This window comes from Pantherophis guttatus, chromosome 4 (genome assembly GCF_059756535.1).
Source record: "Pantherophis guttatus breed Tessera chromosome 4, ASM5975653v1, whole genome shotgun sequence".
In the NCBI taxonomy this organism is placed as follows: Eukaryota; Metazoa; Chordata; class Lepidosauria; order Squamata; family Colubridae; genus Pantherophis; species Pantherophis guttatus.
The window spans coordinates 84,706,952-84,728,964 of NC_142066.1; the positions used below are offsets into that span (position 1 = coordinate 84,706,952).

Below are 22,013 nucleotides of genomic sequence, written 5' to 3' on the forward strand. Positions count from 1 at the left end.
GTTTGCCTTAGATTCGAACTGAGATCATTCTATCATTTTGAGGATTGTATCCTAGTATTGCTTTTCCTACTCTTTTATTGATTATGAAGGCTACTCCATTTCTTCTGAGGGATTCTTGCTTGCAGTAGTATACCTGATGGTCATCTGAATTAAATTCACCCATTCTTGTCCTTTTTAGTTTGCTGGTTCCTAAGATGTCGATGTTCAATCTTGTCATCTCTTGTTTGATCACGTCCAGTTTGCCTTGATTCATGAATCTTACATTCCAGGTTCCTATGGAGAAAAAATCTTTACAACGTTGGACTTTCCTTTCACCACCAGATGCATCCACAGCTGAGTCTCCTTTCGGATTTGGCCCAGTTACTTCACTCTTGTTTAGCATTTAAACAACCATGCAGATGTACAATATCAAATGAACATGTAAAAACCAGTATACAATATACAGTCCTCAACTTATAATTGGTCTTTTAACAACTGGTTGAAGTTATAGCAGATTTTTAAAAAGCTACTTATGACTTATTGTTGAAATTATAACTACTCCCTTCCCACCCTTTAGTCACATGATCACATCTCAGTTACATATTGCATTTATGGCCAGTTGTAGTGTTCAACAGTCAGGTGACTACAATTTATGACCTTTTTACCATTTTTTGGCAAAGGGTTCAAAAATGCTAGGATTCGCTTAATGACCACATGATTTGTTTAACACCATAGTGACTTGCTTTATAACCATTGTAAAAACTTGTAAAATTGAATCTGGATACATACTATAGCACTTCAATAGGGACTTATTATTGAAATTCCAGGCTCTACCATGGTTGTAAATTGAAGAGTATCTCAAGTGCATTTTCAATAAATTGTCAATAAAATGTTTACCTAACTTCAGATTTATTACCTTAGCTTCAATTTGCCTATAACAAGAGACCCCATATATTGTGCTTCGATCTCCACTTCTTGGTGGCAAATGGAAAAACACTGTGTCTAAAAAAGAAGAGAAGAGATTGTTTTGCTATCCCTTATAAGTATCACATTGAGACATTAAGTTTCTTTAGTAATATAATTTTCCAAATAATCCTAAGGACGAAATTTCAAATTAATGTACCATAATCAGGGGAAAAAATGCAACTTTTGGTTTGGTAATATAAATGTGCATGTTACTATTTTTAAAAACTTGTGATTTTAATCATACTGAAGTAATTCTTTGGTTTGGGGTTTTTTTGATGGTGGTAAAGAGCATTCCAGGCAATAGGGATTCTGTTAAGAGTTTCTATATCCGCAACATTATTCATTCAGGTAAACTGCTCCTAAAGAATTGTTTGGTTAATTTGAATCAATATACAAAAGTTCAGCACCTTCTCATTCATCATCCTGCTGAAGAGAATAGAAAGTTTCTACTTTTTTTCTAATAGGTTGCTATCTAAATTATAATTATGCACTAGCTTCACATATCACAAAGGCCATTAATATGGTCTGTAGATTTTAATTTAGCATGATTTGTGAATCCAGCCATTGTGTTGTCACGGTGGCGTCACGTGATGTATCGGGACTTTTTTCCCCTTCGCTAAACCAGGCGTGGCCAGTGCATGACACATCCAGCCAGTGGGCCGGGAGTTTGACAGCCCTAGTTTAGAGTAATGTATGAACCCAATCAATATTAAATTAGGGTAGGGTTAGCTATGGTATCTATTTAGATAACCAATAACAAAATATATGACCATAATATATGTTAAACATAAAGTATCAAACCTGGCATTTTAAAACTTCCTTTCAAGATTCTAATTCCAAATTTGAGACAATATAATCTTAAAATACATATGATACATGATTCATTAAAATATCTAGGTCTTTTACAAGGACTGCAGTCCTGTATAAAAAGCTTTTCCAGCTGTTTTCATATACATCCAAATGTCTAAGTTGCTTTCTTTCTTCCTGCATATTGCAAAATTCCTAGTTCATCTGGTTCATACAGCCTTTCAAGGCAGATAGAGATATACAGTATGTTATTTAGACACAAAAAGGGCAAACGTCCTTCAAATCCTATGAGCACATCCTCTCTGACTCTGTCAGCAAGGAAACGGGCTGTTTCACAGTAGCCAGGGAGCTCAGGAAATGCATGCAAACCTTGATAGGATGCAACTCTTTTAAGATATAGAAAGTACCCATGACTGATCCAAAGCACCTTTGCTTCCTTCAGATTGGAAAAATGCATATTTTTAAGTAGATAGGATATTGGTAATTATGAAATTTTTTGTTATTGGCTATTTTCACAGCTGGTTGAGATGGAAAACCTAAACCAATTTTCCTTATTATATTTTAAGCTGCCCTTTATGCAATTAATTACTATCCACAATATTAACAGAATATATTCTGGCAGGCTTAGTGCGGCCACATGTTTATTGGACCCGTGTCCCTCCTGGCTGGTGCTGGCCTCCCGGGAGGTTGCATGAGGCTGGCTCCAGGGGATTATTAATGCTTCTTTGAATGAGGGTTCACGTTGGTTGATGATCTCTTGAGGGCTCGGGACAGGGGCTGTTCCTCTGTCCTGGTCCTATTAGACCTCTCAGCGGCTTTTGATACCATCGATCATGGTATCATGCTACGCCGATTGGAGGGGTTGGGGGTAGGTGGCATCGTGTTGCGGTGGTTCTCCTCCTTCCTCTCTGACCGGTCGTAGTTCATATTGACGGGGGGGACAGAGATCGACCTTGAGGCGCCTTGTGGGGTGCCACAAGGGTCGGTTTTCTCGCCCCTTTTGTTCAACATTTATGTGAAGCCACTGGGTGAGATCATCCGTGGTTTCGGGGTGAAGTGCCATCTGTACGCTGATGACACTCAGCTGTACATCTCCACCCCGGGCCACCCCAACGATGCCCTTGATGTGATGTCCCGGTGCCTGGAGGCCGTGCTGATCTGGATGGGGAGAAACAGGCTCAGGCTCAACCCGTCCAAGACTGAGTGGCTGTGGCTTCCGGCATCCCGATATAGTCAGTTGACGCCATTGCTGACTATTGGGGGCGAGTCGTTGGCCCCCACAGAGAGGGCCCGCAACTTGGGCATCCTCCTGGATACACGGCTGTCTTTAGAAGAGCATATGACGGCTGTGGTCAGGGGGGCTTTTTATCAGGTTCGCCTGATCCGCCAGTTGCGTCCCTTTCTGGATCGGGATGCCTTACGCAGGGTCACTCATGCTTTCGTCACCTGCCGCCTGGATTACTGTAATGCCCTCTAATGGGGCTCCCCTTGAAGAGCATCCGGAGGCTCCAGCTGGTCCAGAATGCGGCTGCGTTCTGGGGCAACTTGGCGCTCCCATGTAACACCTCTCCTGCGCGAGCTGCACTGGCTCCCGGTAGTCTTCCGGGTGCGCTTCAAGGTATTGGTTACCACCTTTAGAGCGTTCCATGGCTTAAGACCCGGGTATTTACGAGACCACCTTCTGCCACTGATAGCCTCCCACCGACCAGTACGCTCCCACAGAGAGGGGCTCCTCAGGGTGCCATCGGTCAAACAATGCTGACTGGCGGCCCCCAAAGGGAGAGCCTTCTCTGTGGGGGCACCTACCCTCTGGAATGAGCTGCCCCCGGAGATATGGCAGATCCCGGATCTACGCACCTTTCGCCGTGCCCTAAAGACGTTTTTATTCCAACCAGCCGGGCTGGCCTAACTCTTTTAAATTGTTTTAATTTTTAAACTGTTTAATTATGGGTCTTAATACAGGGGTGCTTTTAATTGTGGGCCAAATTAATTTAATCGGATTTTAATACTGTTTTTAAATTTTGTATTTTACCTGTTGGCTGTTCACCGCCCCAAATCCTTTGGGAGGAGGGCGGTATATAAATATAAACAACAACAACAACAACAATATTAAGCAAAGAGGGTGAGTGGCAACCTAATATGGAGATAAACTGCCTCTCAGCAACCAAGGAATTGGTTCTGAAAGCGTACCTTTTTTCTTTTACTACAACTATGCATTAATGGCTTATTGTAACAGTAGTAGAATAATTGGTAACTACCGCGATTCCCTGAAAATTAGACCCAACCTGAAAATAAGCCATAGCCTGATTTTTTTGGGGTGGGCCCAATATAAGCCCTACCCCAAAAATAAGCCGGGAGGGATAGGTATGACCAACAGAAGAGGCAGCGAGTGCGCGTGGGCCGACAGTCTCCAGCAGCAGCCGCAGCCTGCTAGCCCCTTGGCAGAGAGCAGTTAGTCTGAGCACGGAAGCAGAGGCGGGGGGAAACAGGCAATCTGGACGTGCTGCACAGCTGCCTGGCTCACAAAAGGCTCGCAGGAGACTTGCACAGCGGCACTGGAAGCAGGCGGAGGCAGAGGCATGGGGGAGGCAGGCGATCCCGATGTCCCATGGGGGTGCCAGCCTGGCATGGCCGCGGGCAACCCAAGAGACAGTGGGAAACAGTGGGTGGCACGTTGGGATCGCCTGTCTCTTCCCCGTGCTTCTGGCTCTGCCATGCAACTCTCCCCCAGAGGGAGACAAAGCTTCATCTGCTTACAAATGGGATGCTAATCGCTCTGTTTCAAAGTGTCCCATTTGCAAGTAGACAAAGCTTTGAGTCTCTGTCATTTCTGTGTCTGCGTGAAAAATGTGTCTGCCCTGGGAAGCCCTGTAAGCCATTGCAGCCGCAGGCAACCAGAAGGTGGGAGGAATAGTGTGGGTGGCTGCCTTCCCCTTCCCCGTGCCTCTGCCTGCTGCCAGTACCACCACACAACTGTCTTGCGAGCCTGTGAGCCAAGCAGCCATGCAGCACATCGGGGTCGCCTGTCTCCATCCACCTCCACCGTGCACTTTTCGCCCAGAGTGAGACAAATAGAGGTGGTATTAAGCCAGTTCGGGCGAACTGGTAGCGGAAATTTTGAGTAGTTTGGAGAACCGACAAATAGCACCTATGGCCCCGCCCCCGCCTGCCCGCTCGGCCCCACCCCACCCAGTCACTCCCCATCTTGCCCCCCTGGCATAGCTAAGTAAAATATGGCTCCTGACTTGCGTTGACCACACAGTCTCTGCGGCTTGCCTGCCTTCCCACGTGGTACCTGTTGCCCAAGTAAGCAGTCTGCCCGAGTAAGCAAGCCTAGCTAGCTGCCCCCCCATCCTGCCTGCCTTCCCTACTCTATTCCCTGCGGCCCGGGGCCCCACCATGCTTGCCTGCCTTCCCCGCAGCCTTCCCGGCGGTCCCAGTGGCCAGGCCCGCTTGCGAAGGCCTTCCCTACTCCCTTCCCTGTGGCCTTGCCATGCTTGCCTGCCTTACCCATGGCCTTCCCAACGGTCCCTGTGGCCAGGTTCCTTGCGAAGGCCTTCCCTACTCTCTTCTCCACGGCCTGCAGCTCCGCCATGCTTACCTGCCTTCCCTGCAGCCTTCCCAGCAGTCCCTGTGGCTAGGCCCGCTTGCATTATATATTGGCATGCATATAACATTAGGAAATAATTGTAGGTAACTATGTTAACTCATTTACTTCTCTAATAATGATCTGTCTTGCTACAAGGAACTTGATTCCTGTATTAAAAATGCTCTATTCTGTCTTCATTTAGCTTTGATCATTTAAAAATTTATAGTGAAAAATAACTCCATCATATCTGTTATCACTACAGATGACTAAAAACAACTGTAATTTGTAATCTACTGAGGATGGATATTTGTAAATCATGTTGGTCATCTATATACTTCCACATTCCTTTTTTAAAAGCCATCCCAACACTTGGATCAATGTTGGTAACTCAGAAATGAGTTACACATTCCAGCAACAAAAATTGCTTGAAGTTTAAACAAATTTGAAATGTAAGATACTACATATCAGAATGTTTCTCCATATTTAAAACAGTCTGTAAGCAAATAATTGTAATGCAAGGTGTTCTTCAAAATAATACCCTACCCTGCCTTCTTTACTTCGTTCCGAATAGCACAGCTTTTTGCAGTGCAAAACACATCAACAAATTGCAGCTTCCTGCAATAACACCAGCAGAAGTGCAAAAAACTTTGCTACTCGGAACATTGTACATCTTAACAAAGTACTTGGTTGATACCTAGGACGCTGGCAGCAACCCATATCAACCGTTAGCAACAGTCAATGGTATTTGTGATGCATTTTGAATGTTCAGTCGACTGAGTTTCATGTTTAATGAATAAAGTAAATAATAATAATTAATTAATTAAATTTGTATGCCACTTGACTCCAGCAACTCAAGAAAATGTTTTGTCTAAGGTTCTCAATAGCTTCAGATTATATCTGAATATCTGATTATATCTGTGTATATACTGTGTGCATATACACAGTATAAGTTCTTTTGTATCTAGAATGGGAAGGTAACCCTGTGCATGTGTTCTTCTTGATTGTGTTCAAAATTTTAAATTGATTCAGAAAAATCAATACAATTTAATGCCTCCAGCTTACCTGACTGTGAGTGACTCCCGAATCTGCCTGCCTCCCACGTGGCCTGCCTGCCTTCATCTAATTTTGGGTAAGTTGCTCTTTTTTTTTTTTAATTTAGCATTCAATATCTATATGGTGTATTGTCTGGGTACACTTAATTTTGTGAGTTAGCTTGCAAGCAAATTTTATGTTATGAGTCTATAGCTTTTATATTTTGAAATTTGTGCAACTTGATGAGATTTTGTGGGTTTCTGTAGTGAGTGTGATTGTTTTTTGATATGCCTTGATGGTTTTTATTTCTGTGGCTTTGTCTTTCCTGTCCTGAGGGATAATCTCGTCTGAGAGGAGGAAGATGGAAGTTCTCAAAGTCATTCTTAGTCTGATTCCTTGAGTATTTTCAGGATCTGCCCTTGGTTATTTAATCTTCTGGCATTTTCCAGGACTTTCAATCTATTTGTTATTCATAGCATTCCAATTAGCTCAAGTTTGCTTTTGGGGTTTGTCTTTCAAAGGGAAAAAACTGGTTTTATCTGCAGTCTTTTGGGGGAAAACTGTTTTCATTCTTTTGGTGTTTTCCTGGCACTGTCCTACTTTTGGAGGTGAGGGTGGGGGTATATGCTCCCTATAACTTCCTACACATTAATAATGATAACATTCTAATAATATTTGCTTATCCATTTTAGTGAACTTTCCTTATGTAATTGGTATTTTCTTTTATATTTTTAGTTTTCCAACTTCTGTTTCTGTTAGTTAGCCATTGATAAAACAAATCCCACATTAAAAAGTATTTGAAGCCTTCTCCTTAATTTTAAGTGTTAATCTATTCATTTCTGCGCATTCTAATATTTTTATTACATTTTCATCTATAGGGATCTCTTCGTTTTTCTACTGTTGTGCAAACACAATTCTAGCAGCTGTTAACATGTGTAAAACTAAATATGTATTCCCTTTAAAATACCCAAATATTTCTGATTTTAAATCTATGTTACTTTACCATTATTTCTAACCATGACACCACTAACTCTTGAATAGCTACTTGATTTGACTACAAGCTGAGCCCAATACTGAACCTAATTCATATATTCCTGTTTTTTGAACTGAGGAATAAATTTCAGAAAAATAATTCAGTATTGCTCTGTGAATGTATCTATGAAATTCGTTCTTCTTGATCTAACTTCTTAGATGATCTTGTACTATACCTTTTTTGTTTGTCCCCATTTTGTTGGACCCCAATCCCCCTCACTCTTAAAAATTTACCACACTAGTAAGTTCATTCTAGTTGCAAAGCAAATGCTAAAGCATTCATAAAGATAAAATGATGTGAATCCTAGGAAAATAAGCAGCTGCTGAAATAAAATCTCGCCTGGCTGGAATGCTGAAAAAAGCTTCAGTACATTTTTAAGATGAAAAGTCTAAAAAGCTTAGGTGCCTAAACATGGCTTCCCCTGGCTTCTCTCTCTCTGCTATAGAGAGAGCATTCCATTAGGGATTGTTAGTCCAGATAAGACCAGGGCTAAAATAAGGTAGTGTTAGCTAGGAAAGATTTTTGTGGCAATAGTGGCAGAAAGTAACAAACTCCCACATTGTAGTTCCATTTTAAGTGTTTATTTTTCAATTATTAATTAATTGTACTTATGAAAATATCAGCCATTCTTTACATCTTTTGCATGTCATTCTTACAGGCTGTTATTCTTAAATCCACTTTCACCTCAGTCTCAGTCTTGCCTTTTAAACACTAACTATCTATAGTGTCAGACACTAAAAGTGACTAAATATTAATGATCTCTGCTCCTTGCCAGCTTTCCTCGCTTGCCAGCCTTCACCGCTTACTTAATTTTTGGCAAGTTGCTCTGTCCAGGGGCTGTGTGACCCCCCTCCTCCCTCGCATGCTTTGACAGCGAGAGCAGATGGAACAGAAGTTGCGTTCATAGTTGTGGGAGCTTCATCACTGGAGGCTTTAAAGAAGAGACTAGACTGCCCTCTGTCAGAAATGGTGTAGGGCAGCGGTTCTCAACCTGGGGGTCGCGACCCCTTTGGGGGTCGAACGGCCATTTCACAGGGGTCGCCAAAGCCCTCTCTCACCCCCCCCACACCTTCACTCACCCTCACCCTCTGTTGGATCGCCCGGTCGCCGTTCGCTTACCCCGCCCACTCCCACTCTATTGCTGCCTCCGGAGTCCCAGCTGATGGCTAGAGGGAAAAAAAACTTTAAATTCTTGCTGCAGGGCTTCAAAGAGCTAACTGCAAAGAGGTAAATTCCTGGAGCAGATTTTTTTCCCTCTAGCTATGCTGAAAAAGCAAAATTGAAAGTAAGCAGGCTGCAACGTGACAAAATGAGGCAGAGAGATTTCTTTTTCTTTTTCCTCACCAAAAAAGGTAGGTGCAAAACTGCAAACAATGGGAAATTTAGGGCAAAAGAGGAGAGTTCCAAGATTTTAAAACACAAAAGAAAAAAAGCTCTATTTAACTAGGGAATTGTAATAATTGAGATACTATTAATTGGTTAAGTTGTGGTTTGGAGGAATATATGGGGGAAATTATTTGATTTATTATTATTGGTAAATATAATTAATTGATTTGTAAGAAATTGGATTGCATGGAAATAATTGGAATATTCATGTTCATATTGATTAATATACAAAAAAGATAGTTATATAACTAATTGATTTATATTAAAATGTTGACTTTGTATTAAACAACTGTATTACATAATTAACCAATGTGAGGATGGATATAAAAAGAGATGACAATGCGAAGGGGTATAATATAGAATAGAAGGGAAAAATTGAATTTGATTAAGATTAGAGATGAGGATGAAGGATAATATTGGTTTTTTTAAAAAATAGATGAGGAATAAATATGGTAAAAAGGAAATATAGAAATTGTAAATTTAATTGAAATGACTAAATACTGTGTTGGAAGAAATATCCTTCTGGGTTCTGCTCCAAGTGGGGAAAAAGACACTGGAAACATGGAGACTGCTTGGAAAGATGGTTTAATGGTGGACAGGATCACATGGCTTGATGGGGCCCATTGTGTTAGTTTCTGTTGCTATTGTGTTGCAAATGTCCTTTGACAAAGGATTGATTTTCTGCCTCTGGCCCATTAACAAAGGGTGGGGGGCAGGAAGGTGGGAGCTGCTTTGTCTGTAAAATATGCTTCTCCATTTCTCATCCAGGTAGGGAAATATAATATTCTGCCTTTTTAATATTTCCCAAAATATTTCATTCTTCTAGGAAAGGGGTGGGTGCTAACCTCCTACAACTGTTTAAATTTGTGAACCGGCCAAATACGTTGTATGTTTGTATGTGTGTTTCTAATTATTGCTATTTATTGCTATTTGTTCTCTTTTATTTTTAAAGTTTAACAATTCATTCTTTATCTTAGTATCTTAATATTTGTTTGGGGTTGGCTTTCTTCCCTTTCATCTTTTTTATTGTGGTAGTAAAAAATTTTAGAACCCACCCTTGGTTGGGGGTCACCACAACATGAGGAACTGTATTAAAGGGTCGCGGCATTAGGAAGGTTGAGAACCACTGGTGTAGGGTCTCCTGCTTAGGTGGGGTGAGGGTTGGACTACATGACCCACAAAACGGACCTGTTAATCTGGTAAAATAAGGAACGGAAGAAATGAGCCCAGTAGTAGACCCAGAGTTGGAAGGGACTGTGGAGGTGTTTTAGTTCAACCTCCTGCTCAGGCAGGAAACCCTATACCATTTCAGACAATTTGTATTTGTACATTACAAATTGTTCACAGCAATGGATGAAAAGACTGTACATTGACTTCCGGTGGCTCCGCAGACGACGAAGACGGTCTCCATAGACCGCCAGCCACCCGATCTGTAAAAACAGCCCTGACAGCGCTAAACAGCTGTCCGGCGGTTTGAAAAAACTCTCCTTCGGGCAAAGAAGGAGAGGAGAGTCGGAGGGGGTGGGTAGAGCTCCCCGAAAGTCACTGGATTAATTCCAGGGACTCGGAGGGTGAGAGCTCCCCAGTTCACCCCTCCCATTGCTCCGGATCGCTGGTGCCTCTGTTAATCAGAGCAAGACGTCTGCATCCAACTCTGCTCGCAAACAGTGAGTTTTAATGATTTCTAACAAAGCAGACAGAGCGGAAGCAAGAGTGCAAGCTTTCTAAAAGAAACAGAACTTAACTCCGTGAATACATTGTTGCAAACGGAGCTCTCTTGAGCTGGAGGCTGGAGAGGAAGCCTTTGTTATGAGCGGAAGGGAAAGTGAAAGTTAAAGGGAAACTGCTTGTTAAGAGCCCTCTGCCTGAAGAGTAAACTGCTGGGGATTGAGTATAGCTTGAAGAGAGGACTGTTTATTTTGGAAAAACCTTGAAACATACTTTGTAAGACTGTTTATAAGATTCTGTGGCTGCAAAAGGAAAATAATTCTTTTTAAAAATAAAATGGCTGCTAAACAACTAAAGCCACCAACTTCTAAAGGGGGAGGAGGTTCCCCTGTAGTGACTCCAAAACAACAACTTCCGGCTGACACACAGTCACAAGACCTTAAAGAATTTATAATGGGTGCCCTGAACAATCAGACAGAAATGATGAAAGAATTTTCAGAGGAGTTAAAGAAAATTAAGTGTGGTGGAGGAAAAACATGATGAAATAAGAGATGACATTGTTTTTGCAGTTTCAGGACTGGCTACTCATATGTTAAAGATTGAGGAGAGAGTACGGGAAATTGATGATGCTAACTTGGAGCTTGCAACTAAAGTAGGAGAGGTTATGATACAAACAGAGAAAGTGGATGACGAAATGGTTATGTTACAATACAGATCAATGGAATTTTCCCTGAGGTCTGAAAGAAAAGAGTGGTGAAAATTTAAAAGATGTTTGTTCCAACGCTTTAGCAGAGCTGATCTTAGAAAGGCCAGAAGACGTGGCAATTCAAATGGACAAAATTTACAGGGTCAATTCCTGGCTGGCAAAACAAAAGCAGCTACCAAGAGATGTGGTGATTTATTTCACAACAAGGAGAGTTAGAAATGACATTCTGCAAGCTTCTTATAGAAACAAGTGTAAAGTGGATGGACAAGAGCTGGTGGTCCTGAAAGAGCTTCCTCCTAAAATGTTAAGAGACAGAAAGCAGTTTGGTTTTTTGGTGAATGAACTAAGAAACCAGCAGCTCCAATACAGATGGGATGTCCCATTTGGGATAATAGTGACATACGCTGGGCAAAGACATCGCTTAAACACAGTTGGAAAGGCAAAAGATTTTTACGTCAATGTTTTAAAGGCTGGAAGGCCACCCTCACCAGGGAGTGCTAGAAAGCAATTGGAAATGATACAACAAGAGAAAGATGGAGGGCAACCACAAACTTATGCTCAAGCATTAGCTGGAGGAGCTAATTTGGAAGAAGATTTACTGTTGAGTGGGGGTCCACCACCACTTGAGCCATTAAAGATGATAGAGCTGCCAAAAGATCAACGATTGACAAGAGCTACTTACAAACAACATCTGGCACGACAGCCTCAAGATTCAACCCAACAAGTCCAAAAAACACAAGCAGGGGGAGGAGCTAGGCCGAAGTCTAAAATGGCGGAGGAGGTTCAGCTGATGCTTTCAAAGCTTGGAGTGCCCAGAGATGGCAAATAAATTTTTATCTTGGAATGTCAACGGTTTAAATTCTCCACAAAAAAGAAAGAAAATATTTCATTATTTGAAGCAATTTCAGAACGATGTTATTTGTTTGCAAGAAACGCATATTAAATCCTTTTTGCTTAACGCACTGTAAGCCGCCCTGAGTCTCCGAAGAAGGGCGGCATATAAATCAAATAAAAAAAAATAAAAAAATCCTCAGATCAAAAGTATTTGATAAATTCGAAATTAGGTACACATTTTGTGGCATCAGCACCAGAAAAGAAAAATGGCCTAGTTATATATGTTAAAAGAGGCTTAGTGGCCAATTTAATTGAGGCTGACACTCAAAGTAGATATATTGCAATCGAATTAACAACACAGAAGGGGAAGCTGCTTGTAATTGGAGTATACGCACCTAATCAACAACAAGATAAATTTTATAAACTTTTACATACCAAAATATTACAATGGGATTATAGATCTTTACTTCTAATGGGTGATTGGAATGGGGTAATAAATGCCCAGAAAGATAAAAAAAGTCTTTCCAAGATTTCCATGCGTGCTAAGTTGCCTAAATCTTTTTTTGATATTTTGGAGGATATGGAGCTTAGAGACATTTGGAGAGAAAGGAACGTATTGGAGAGTGATTTTACTTTTTTTTCAGATAGGCATCAATCTTTTTCTAGGATTGATTTTATATTAACTACAAACGATCTTTTTTCTAGGGTGAAGAGTACGAAGATATGTCCAAGAACTTTATCTGATCACAGCCCGGTTTGGGTGGAACTAGAGCAGGAAAGAGGGGAAAGGAGGTCTTGGAGGTTAAATGAGAATTTATTTAGATATGAAGATAATTTGTGTGATCTTAAAAAACAAATGAAAGAATTTTTTGTTAACAATATGAATAAAGGGACTTCGATGGGGATGGTATGGGATGCGTGTAAGGCATATATGAGAGGAACATTAATTTTTTTGAATAATAAATATAGATTAAAACAACAAAACAGACGGAAAGAGATAGAGGAGGAAATTAAAAAGAAAGAACAATTGCTTATAATTAACCCGGGAGATAAAAAGGCAAAAGATATGATTAATATTTTAAGAGAGCAATTTAATATGTTAATGGCTGGGCAAGTAGCAACCAGCATACAATATGCCAGACATAATACATTTTGTAATGCTAATAAACCTGGGAGATGGTTGGCTTACACGATGAGGAAAAAACAAAAATCACGTGTTATAGATAAGATAGAATTTAGAGGTAAAGAGATTTATCAACAGAATTCAATAAAAAAGGCTTTTTTGGAGTTCTATACAAAGTTATATGCTAAAGATGCAATTCAAGATGTTGATATTGATAGATATTTAAAGATGGAGATTCCTGAATTAACGCTGGAACAGAGAGAGAGATTGAATCAGCCAATAACTTCCGAGGAAATTGTTGGGGCAATTAAACAATTAAAAATAGGTAAGGCTCCGGGAACAGATGGACTAACAGCTGTCTATTATAAACATTTACAATCTGAAATGTTAGAACCACTCAAAATTTTATTTAATAAAATACAAGTAGGAGGAGGAGTACCACCTTCCTGGAAAACAGCCTTTGTCTCACTAATTCCATAGGAGGACCAAAATTCCATTAAACCTGAGAATTTCAGGCCAATTTCACTTCTGAATACTGATTATAAGATTTTTGCTAAAATATTAGCTAATAGATTAATGCCAGTTATGCAACAAATAATTCACAATGATCAATCAGGGTTTATAAAAGGAAGACAAATGAGATATAATGTTAGACAAATTGTAAACTTATTGGAATATTTGGAAAAAAATAATCAAGTCCCTGCAGCGTTTATATTTTTGGATGCAGAGAAGGCATTTGATCGTTTGAACTGGCAATTTTTGTTTAAAATAATAGAGAAAATGCACTTTGGGGAATATTTCACACAATCAATTAGAGCGATATATCAGCAGCAAACAGCACAAATTATAGTTAATGGAGGTTTAACAGAGGCTTTTAAAATTGAGAAAGGAACAAGGCAGGGGTGCCCTCTGTCCCCACTACTATTGAACAAGGAGGTACTATTGAACAAGATACGTGATTCAGCAAAATTGAAGGGTATTGTAATTAGACAACAAGATTATAGATTAAGAGCATTCGCAGATGACTTGGTTATTACCTTATCCCAACCTATAGAGTCGGCTCCATATATATTGGATATAATTGATCAATATGGGAAAGTATCAGGATTTAAAGTTAACTCACATAAGACAAAGATGATAGTTAAAAATATGACTATACTTGAAAGAGATAAACTAGCAAGATTAACAGATTTTGAAATAGTTAAAAAGGTTAAATATCTAGGGGTATACATAGCAACTTCAAATACAAAATTATACAAAAACAATTATGAGGTTCTTTGGCAGAAGGTACAGAAGGATATGGAAAATTGGAAAAAATTACAGTTGTCTTTATTGGGAAGAATTGCAGCAATTAAAATGAATGTCTTACCTAGATTTTTATTTTTGTTCCAAATGATACCTGTGCTTAAGAAAGATGAAAATTTGAGAGAATGGCAGAAAGGTGTTAATACTTTTATTTGGGCTGGGAAAAAACCCAGAATAAAAATGAAAATTATACAAGATACACGTGAAAGAGGGGGTCTTAAAATGCCTAATTTAAGATTATATTATGAAGCAGCGGTTTTATCACAAATTAGTGATTGGTTTAATTTAACTGAGGGGAGAATTTTGAATTTAGAAGGTTATGACTTGTTATATGGATGGCACGCCTATTTGTTATATGACAAAAAAGTGGATAAAGTATTTAAGGTTCATATATTAAGAAATGCTTTGTTAAGGGTTTGGAAAAAATATCAATATAAGTTAAATTATAAGATACCTTTATGGGCAAATCCTAGACATGCAATAGAAAATATAAGTATAGAACAAAAACAGGAGGTGATTACCTATAAAGAGCTTCTTATTATGGAAAGGGGGGTAATGTATTTGAAATCTTTAGATATACTGAGAGAAGAAGGTATAATTTATACATGGTTTCAGTATGGTCAACTTCAAGCTAGATGGAAGGAAGATCAAAAAACTGGCTTTGTGCAAAATGAGGAGAATTTGGTAAAACAAATTAGAGATCAAAAACAAATGCATATTAAAAGGTTGTATAATGTTTTATTGGAAATAGATTCTGAGACGGAATTGGTTAAAGACTGTATGATTAAATGGGCACAAAATTTTCAAGAGCCAGTAATGATGGAGACTTGGGAAAAGATTTGGATTAGAAATGTGAAATTTACACAAGCGCAAAATTTAAGAGAAAATTTTTATAAAATGTTTTATAGATGGCACTTAGATCCTAAAAAATTATCATGTATGTATTCTAATGTGCAAGCTAAATGTTGGAGATGTGACTGTGATGACGCAACTTATTATCATATATGGTGGACTTGTAGAAAAATCAAAGCATTTTGGATAAAGATTTGGTGGATGATGCAGAATATTCTTAAAAAGAGACTGAAATTTACTCCACAGTTGTTCTTACTGGGTATAACTACGGACTGTACAGTTGTAGAGACTAAACTGATTTTGAACTTGATAACGGCAGCAAGATTGTTGGTAGCACAACACTGGAAGAAGGACTTTTTGCCTACTATTGATGATTGGATATTGAAAGTTACTAATTTAGCTGAAATGGCTAAAATTTCAGCATATCTGAAGGATCACACACAAGAAAGGTATATACAGGACTGAAGAAGATGGATTGATTATATACAAAATAAGTATCAAACCAAAAAATATCAAATAGCTTATGAATGATTTCTTTTATTTGTATAAGCATTATATAAGTGATATTAGAAGTATTATGTTTAAGAAATAGGATTTTACATATGGGGGGTTAAGAATTTTTTCTTAGGGGGTGTTAGTTTAATGATTGGTTATGCAATTTAGTTTATTGTTAAAGCTCAATAGAAATACCTTGTGTTCTGCTCTGGGAAGTCGGGGAGGGGGAGGGGGGGGTTGGGAGGGGGGGTTGTGGGGAAATTGTGTTTGTTTTAAAACTTTTTCAATAAAAAAAAAAAAGACTGTACATTGTTGGGTGAAAACAGAGATCCCTTCCATTATCTGTAGTCCTCAGTTTACAACCACAATCGAGTCCAAAGCACAATATTGTTTTATTTCTTTTGTAGTAGTAGCCTTTAACACAATTAAAAGGCAACAGAGTTTGACCACTTTTTTCAGCAAGAAAACAAGATCGGAACCAGATACAACAGAATTGGCCATCCAAGATCCAAAACCGTCACAAGTACCACAAGCACCACTACAAGCACCACCACTTGAACTTGGAGAAAGCAGCAAGTCAATTATTGGTGACTCCAAAATTGAAAGTAATCTTCCTGACTGCTAGACATTGCAACAGTATCACAACTTTAAAGAGAAATATGAGGGATGGTAATTTCCAACAAAAAATTAGGTTGCAAGCAGAGGTGGTATTCAGCCGGTTCGTACCAGTTCAGATAATAATAATAATAATAATAATAATAATTTTATTTCTATACCGCCCTTCTCCCGAAGGACTCAGGGCGGTGTACAGCCAATTTAAAAACACAAGACACAACAATAATTAAAAATTAAAATAATTAAATAGATTTGGCCGATTTAAAACCCCAAAAATTTAAAATACCCCAATTTAAAATTATTAAGTTGATAGCCCGGCCTGGCGGAACAACAGGGTCTTCAATGCGCAACGAAACACCCGGAGGTCGGAGATCTTACGTATTTCCGGGGGCAGTTCATTCCACAGGGCTGGGGCTCCCACAGAGAAGGCCCTCCCCCTGGGTGTCGCCAGCTGACATAACTTGGCTGATGGCACCCTGAGGAGACCCTCTCTGTGGGAGCGGACTGGTTGGTGGGAGGCTATTGGTGGCAGAAGACGGTCTCGAAGGTACCCGGGTCCTATGCCATGGAGCGCTTTAAAGGTGGTAACCAACACCTTGAATCGCACCCGGAAGACCACTGGGAGCCAGTGCAGCTCGCGCAGGAGGGGTGTCACGCGGGCACAACGAGTTGCGCCCATAACCACCCGTGCGGCCGCATTCTGGACCAGTTGGAGCCTCCGAGTGCTCTTCAAGGGGAGCCCCATGTAGAGAGCATTACAATAGTCCAGCCGGGAGGTGACAAGGGTGTGAGTGACCGTGCGCAAGGCGTCCCGGTCCAGAAAGGGCTGCAACTGGCGGATCAGGCGAACCTGATAAAAGCCCCCCCTGGCCACGGCCGTCATATGCTCTTCTAAAGACAGCCGTGCGTCCAGGAGGACACCCAGATTGCGAGCCCTCTCTGTGGGGGGCAAAGATTCACCCCCAATAGTCAGCGATGGCACCTGCTGACTATATCGGGACGCCGGAAGCCACAGCCACTCGGTCTTGGACGGGTTGAGTCTGAGCCTGTTCCTCCCCATCCAGACCCGCACGGCCTCCAGGTGAACTGTTAGCGGAAATTTGGCGTGGTTCACCAAACTGGTAGCGACTTCTGGCTGGCCACGCCCCTGAACCGGGTTGCCCGGTCCCTGCTTGCTCACACTGCTCGCCCGATACTCGCTCACCCTGCCCGCCTCACCCCACCCAGCCACTACTTGCAGAAGGGCATGGGCTGGTGGGTGGGTGGGGGAGGGATAGCTGGCGAGAGGTGAAACCAGCAGTGGGTGGGGAGGGAGGGAAGCACACGGGAGATCGCGGCACCAGAGCTCTTCCCATGTGTTTCCCCCAGCTGGCCTGGCTTGCAAGGGAAGCACGAGGGAGATTGTGGCACCAGAGCCCTTCCCATGTGTTTCCCCCAGTAGGCCTGGCCTGCAAGGGAAGCATGCAGGAGATCCTAGCTGCAGTTTACTTGTGTGAGAGAGAGGCAGGGAGAAAGGCCAATGGTGCTCATGAGTAAACTGCAGATTAGAGGCAGCAGCTGAGAGCCGGACCCGAAAGGAGGTCAAGCCTTGCCATGTTGCCCCCGAGGCAGCCCTTCGGCCAAATGGGCAGGTCTAGAGTGGGTCTCCCTCCTGCGGTATGCTGCTTTCCTCATGTAATTTTGGAGCCACCAGGGCAAGGGTAGCCCGCTGCCTCCAGGCCTGGTAGCACCCCTCTGAGCGGTGATCCCTGTTGCGCAAGCCAGCCCTTCTACCCCAAGCCTGCCAGGCACTCCTCGCTAATCCCCCGGGGGCCGCAAGCGAAGGAACAATCGCCCTCTGCCAGTTCACCCACCCAGTCACAGTGTGGGAGTGCCTGGCCTCCCAAGTGCCCCCCTGCCCCATGGAATGGCAGCAGCAGCTCCAGAAGAGGGCAGAAACAGCCTCATGTTGTGCTACCCAGCTACCTAGGGAACGAGAGGGATAAAGAAGCCAGTTGGCAGCCTGAAGAATCACTTGCTTTGCCCTCCCATTTCTGCTCTTGCAAGTTTCACTGCCCTTTCTCTTGCTGCGTGGCCCTCCCAATCTTTGGACTACAGCGTTTCCCTAAATGAGAAAGCTGGCTGCAAGACAAGGGGAGCTGAGAAAAGGCAGCGGAGGCAGGTGAGCAAAGCAAGCGACTGAACCTTTACTTGCCGGCTGGCCTCTTTATTTCCTGAAGCAGCTGGCTGGAATGGCAGCAGCAGCAGACTCAGCTGCCTTTTCTCTTGCTGCCCAATCTTTGAAATTGCGACTCCCCCTAAAGGTAATGGTGCTGTGGCGTCAAGGTGAGGGGTGGCAGAGGCAGGCCGAAGTGGCGCTAGTGATGGCTAAAGCCTTACTGTGCAGGAGCAAAGCGCAGTTTAAAGGCCTTCAAGCGAAAAGGAGGGTGGGGAAAAAAAGCAGAGGGGAGGGGGCATGCGTGCTTCCTGGGCTTTGCCTGTATACGCTACTTCTAAAGTGGTGAGTTAAAAAAATAAGGCAAGGGGAGGAAAAAATGGCAACAAGAGGGGTGGAAAAGAGGAAAGGGCAGTTGTGATGTTGGCGTTCACAGCCGCAACGTGGTCTCAAACCCCTTCCTGTGCCGGGGAAGTGGATGGCTCTGGCCTCTATCAGGCTTGCGCATGCGCACACACACATACAAGAGAGGGGGGGGAGAGGGAGATGAGAAACAGAGATGGAGAAAGAGAAAGAGGGAGAAAGATGAGAGAGAGAGAGAGAGAGAGAGAGAGAGAGAGAGAGAGAGAGAGAGAGAGAGAGAAAGATGAGAGGGGGGGGAGAGAGATGAGAAACAGAGAGAGGGAGAAAGAGAAAGAGATGAGAGAGAAAGAAAGAGGGAGACCTGTTTAAGTGAACCTTGTGGTCATTAAGTGAATCTTGTGGTCATTAAGTGAACACTATAGATCTGTTAATTCGTACTGAGTGAAAAAGACTGAGCATGCGCAGAAGGAGGGGGCGGAACCATACTGCAGAGGGAGATAAATATTGACAAGCACTCAGTGTGAATAATCGAATGAGTGAAGGTTCCCCGGAAGTGAGGAATGTCGGCGCAACGATGCATGAAAACTGGCAAATAACATAGAAAACCTCAAACCACATGACTGTATGGGATGTTGTAACTGGTTATAAATGTGTGTGGGTATGTGTGTGTGCATGGCTGTCAAAACTCCAAGAACAGGTCAAGTAGCTGTGGGAAGTCAGTTGTAAATTTGAACACTTGCTAAGCAACCAGCCATTAAGCGAGAACCACTTGTATTTGGTTTGCCTTAAGGGTTCAGAGCTGTATGGAATCTAGTTTCCTTTGACCCTTTGGGGGATTGCAAAAGGTCTGGATGGGGGAATCCTCATAGGGACATGACCACCAAGCCATGCCCACCAAAGAAGCTACGCCCACAGAACCGGTAGTAAAAATGTTTGAATACCACCACTGGTTGCAAGTACTGTGCAAAACATGACTTTGCAAAAGAGGAAGGTGTTCATGTGTCCAAAGAATGGAAACATTTACAGATTGAGTCAGCAGGGAAAAATAAAGAACTATAACAAACGTCTCTAAGAAAAAAAAAATGAAAGAACATTTTTCATCAAAAGCTCATGCCATTTGCACAGAGAAACAAGGGGAGCAGGATGCTATAACAAAAGGAATAGATAAGATGTCTGAAAAATATTTAGGTTCCACTTGTAGAATATCCAATACAGTTTACAGTCTGGCAAAAGGATGTAAACCATTATCAGACATAGAAGATGCGATAGAATTGCAAATTAAAAATGGACTAAATATGGGAATAGGATTGCATTCACTGTCAACTTCAGTGAAAATAGTTGATTTCATTGCAAAAGAAATTAAAACCAAATTGTTTACTAAAATTATTGAAAATAACCTGAAAATATGTTTGATTATTGACGAAGCCTCAATGCTATCATGCAAATCAGTTGTGATACTTTTCTTAAAAGTTGAGGATTCAGTTAGTTCACCAACAATTTTTGTTGAGCTTGTTGAATTGGGAAAACAAGATGCAGAGACAATATGTTCTTCAGTTATGGAAAGTTTAAATAATGTTGAATTTACTGAAAACTATCTAGAAAAAAATTTAATAGCATTTTGCTCTGATGGTGCCAGCGTTATGTTTGGGAGAAAATCTGGAGTGAGCACTAGAATAGCAAAAGAGTTTCCAAACATCATAATATGGCACTGCTTAAACCAACACCTCCAATTTGTTTTAGATGACTCCATAAAGGAAATAAAGCAACTAAATCATTTAAAAATATTTATTGACAAGATATACACTTTTTTTCAGAAATCCAATAAGAGCTAAATGGAACTTACCAAAATATCCGAACAACTTGGATTTGAATAATAAAGATTGGTAGAGTTTTGGGACAAAGATGGACTGCCTGTAGTTTAAGGTCAACCCTAGCTGTGTGGCACGCTTATCCAGCACTATATCAGTATTTTCATTCAAATGAAAAATATTCAGGTATGGCTGCCCGTCTTGAAAATATATATTTGATAACTGATTTGGCATTGATGATTGATATTCTAAATGAAATTTCTCTTCTTTCAAATGCACTGCAAGCAACAAATACAGATGTTATAAAGGCGGGAAAACTTGTGATAAGATCAATTAAAGCATTTGAAATGCTTAGAAAGGGAAAGGGTCCATATGAAAAAAAAGTTGATGGATTAATTACTTCAGAAATCTTCAAAAATATAAAATTTGTACAAAATCATTGATTTGCTGCACTTCCTCAGGAAAGACTTTTAGAAAGCATCATAACACCTTATTTGTGGGGTGCTGCAAGGGTCAGTCCTCTCACCCCTTCTGTTCAACATTTTTGTAAAACTGCTAGGCGAGATCATCCGTGGTTTCGGGGTGAGTGTTCATCAGTATGCTGATGACACACAGCTATACATCTCCACCCCAGACCACCCCAATGATGCCCCTGCTGTGATGTCCCGTTGCCTGGAGGCCGTGCGGATCTGGATGGGGAGAAACAAGCTCAGACTCAACTCCTCCAAGACCGAGTGGCTATGGCTTCCGGCGTCCCGGTATACTTAGCTGGTACCATCACTGACAATTGGGGATGAGATCTTGCTCCCCACAGAGAGGGCCTGCAACTTGGGTGTCCTCCTGGATTCATGGCTATCTTTAGAAGATCATTTGATGGCCGTGGCCAGGGGTGCCTTTTATCAGGTTTGCCTGATCCGCAGTTGTGTCCCTTTCTGGATCGGGATGCCTTGCGCACGGTCACTCGTGCCCTAGACACCTCCCGTATGGACTATTGTAATGCTCTCTACATGGGGCTCCCCTTGAAAAGCACCCAGAGGCTCCAACTGGTCCAGAATGTAGCCGCGCGGGTGATTATGGGCGCAGCTCGTTGTGCCTATGTAACACCTCTCCTACGCGAGCTGCACTGGCTCCCGGTGGTCTTCCGGGTGCGATTCAAGGTCTTAGTTATCACTTTTAAAGCGCTCCATGGCTTAGGACCTGGGTACCTACGAGACCGTCTTTTGCCACCAATAGCCTCCCACTGACCAGTTCGTTCTCATAGGGAGGGATTACTCAGGGTACCGTCAGTCAAATTATG

General features: G+C 41.7%; 1 protein-coding gene across 5 annotated transcripts in view; it reads right to left on the minus strand.

Annotated features, from left to right (window-relative positions):
- Positions 1 to 22,013, minus strand: part of AVL9 (AVL9 cell migration associated) — a 96,192-nt gene that overhangs the window by 44,648 nt on the left and 29,531 nt on the right. For all 5 annotated transcript variants that reach the window (XR_015734234.1, XR_015734235.1, XM_034434975.3 and 2 more), the window contains exon 3: positions 896 to 981. Coding sequence is in view for 3 of the 5 variants with exons in the window: in XM_034434975.3 (XP_034290866.1) it covers positions 896 to 981 (86 nt within the window). In the remaining 2 variants the exon portion in view is untranslated. The remainder of the gene's footprint in view (positions 1 to 895; positions 982 to 22,013) is intronic.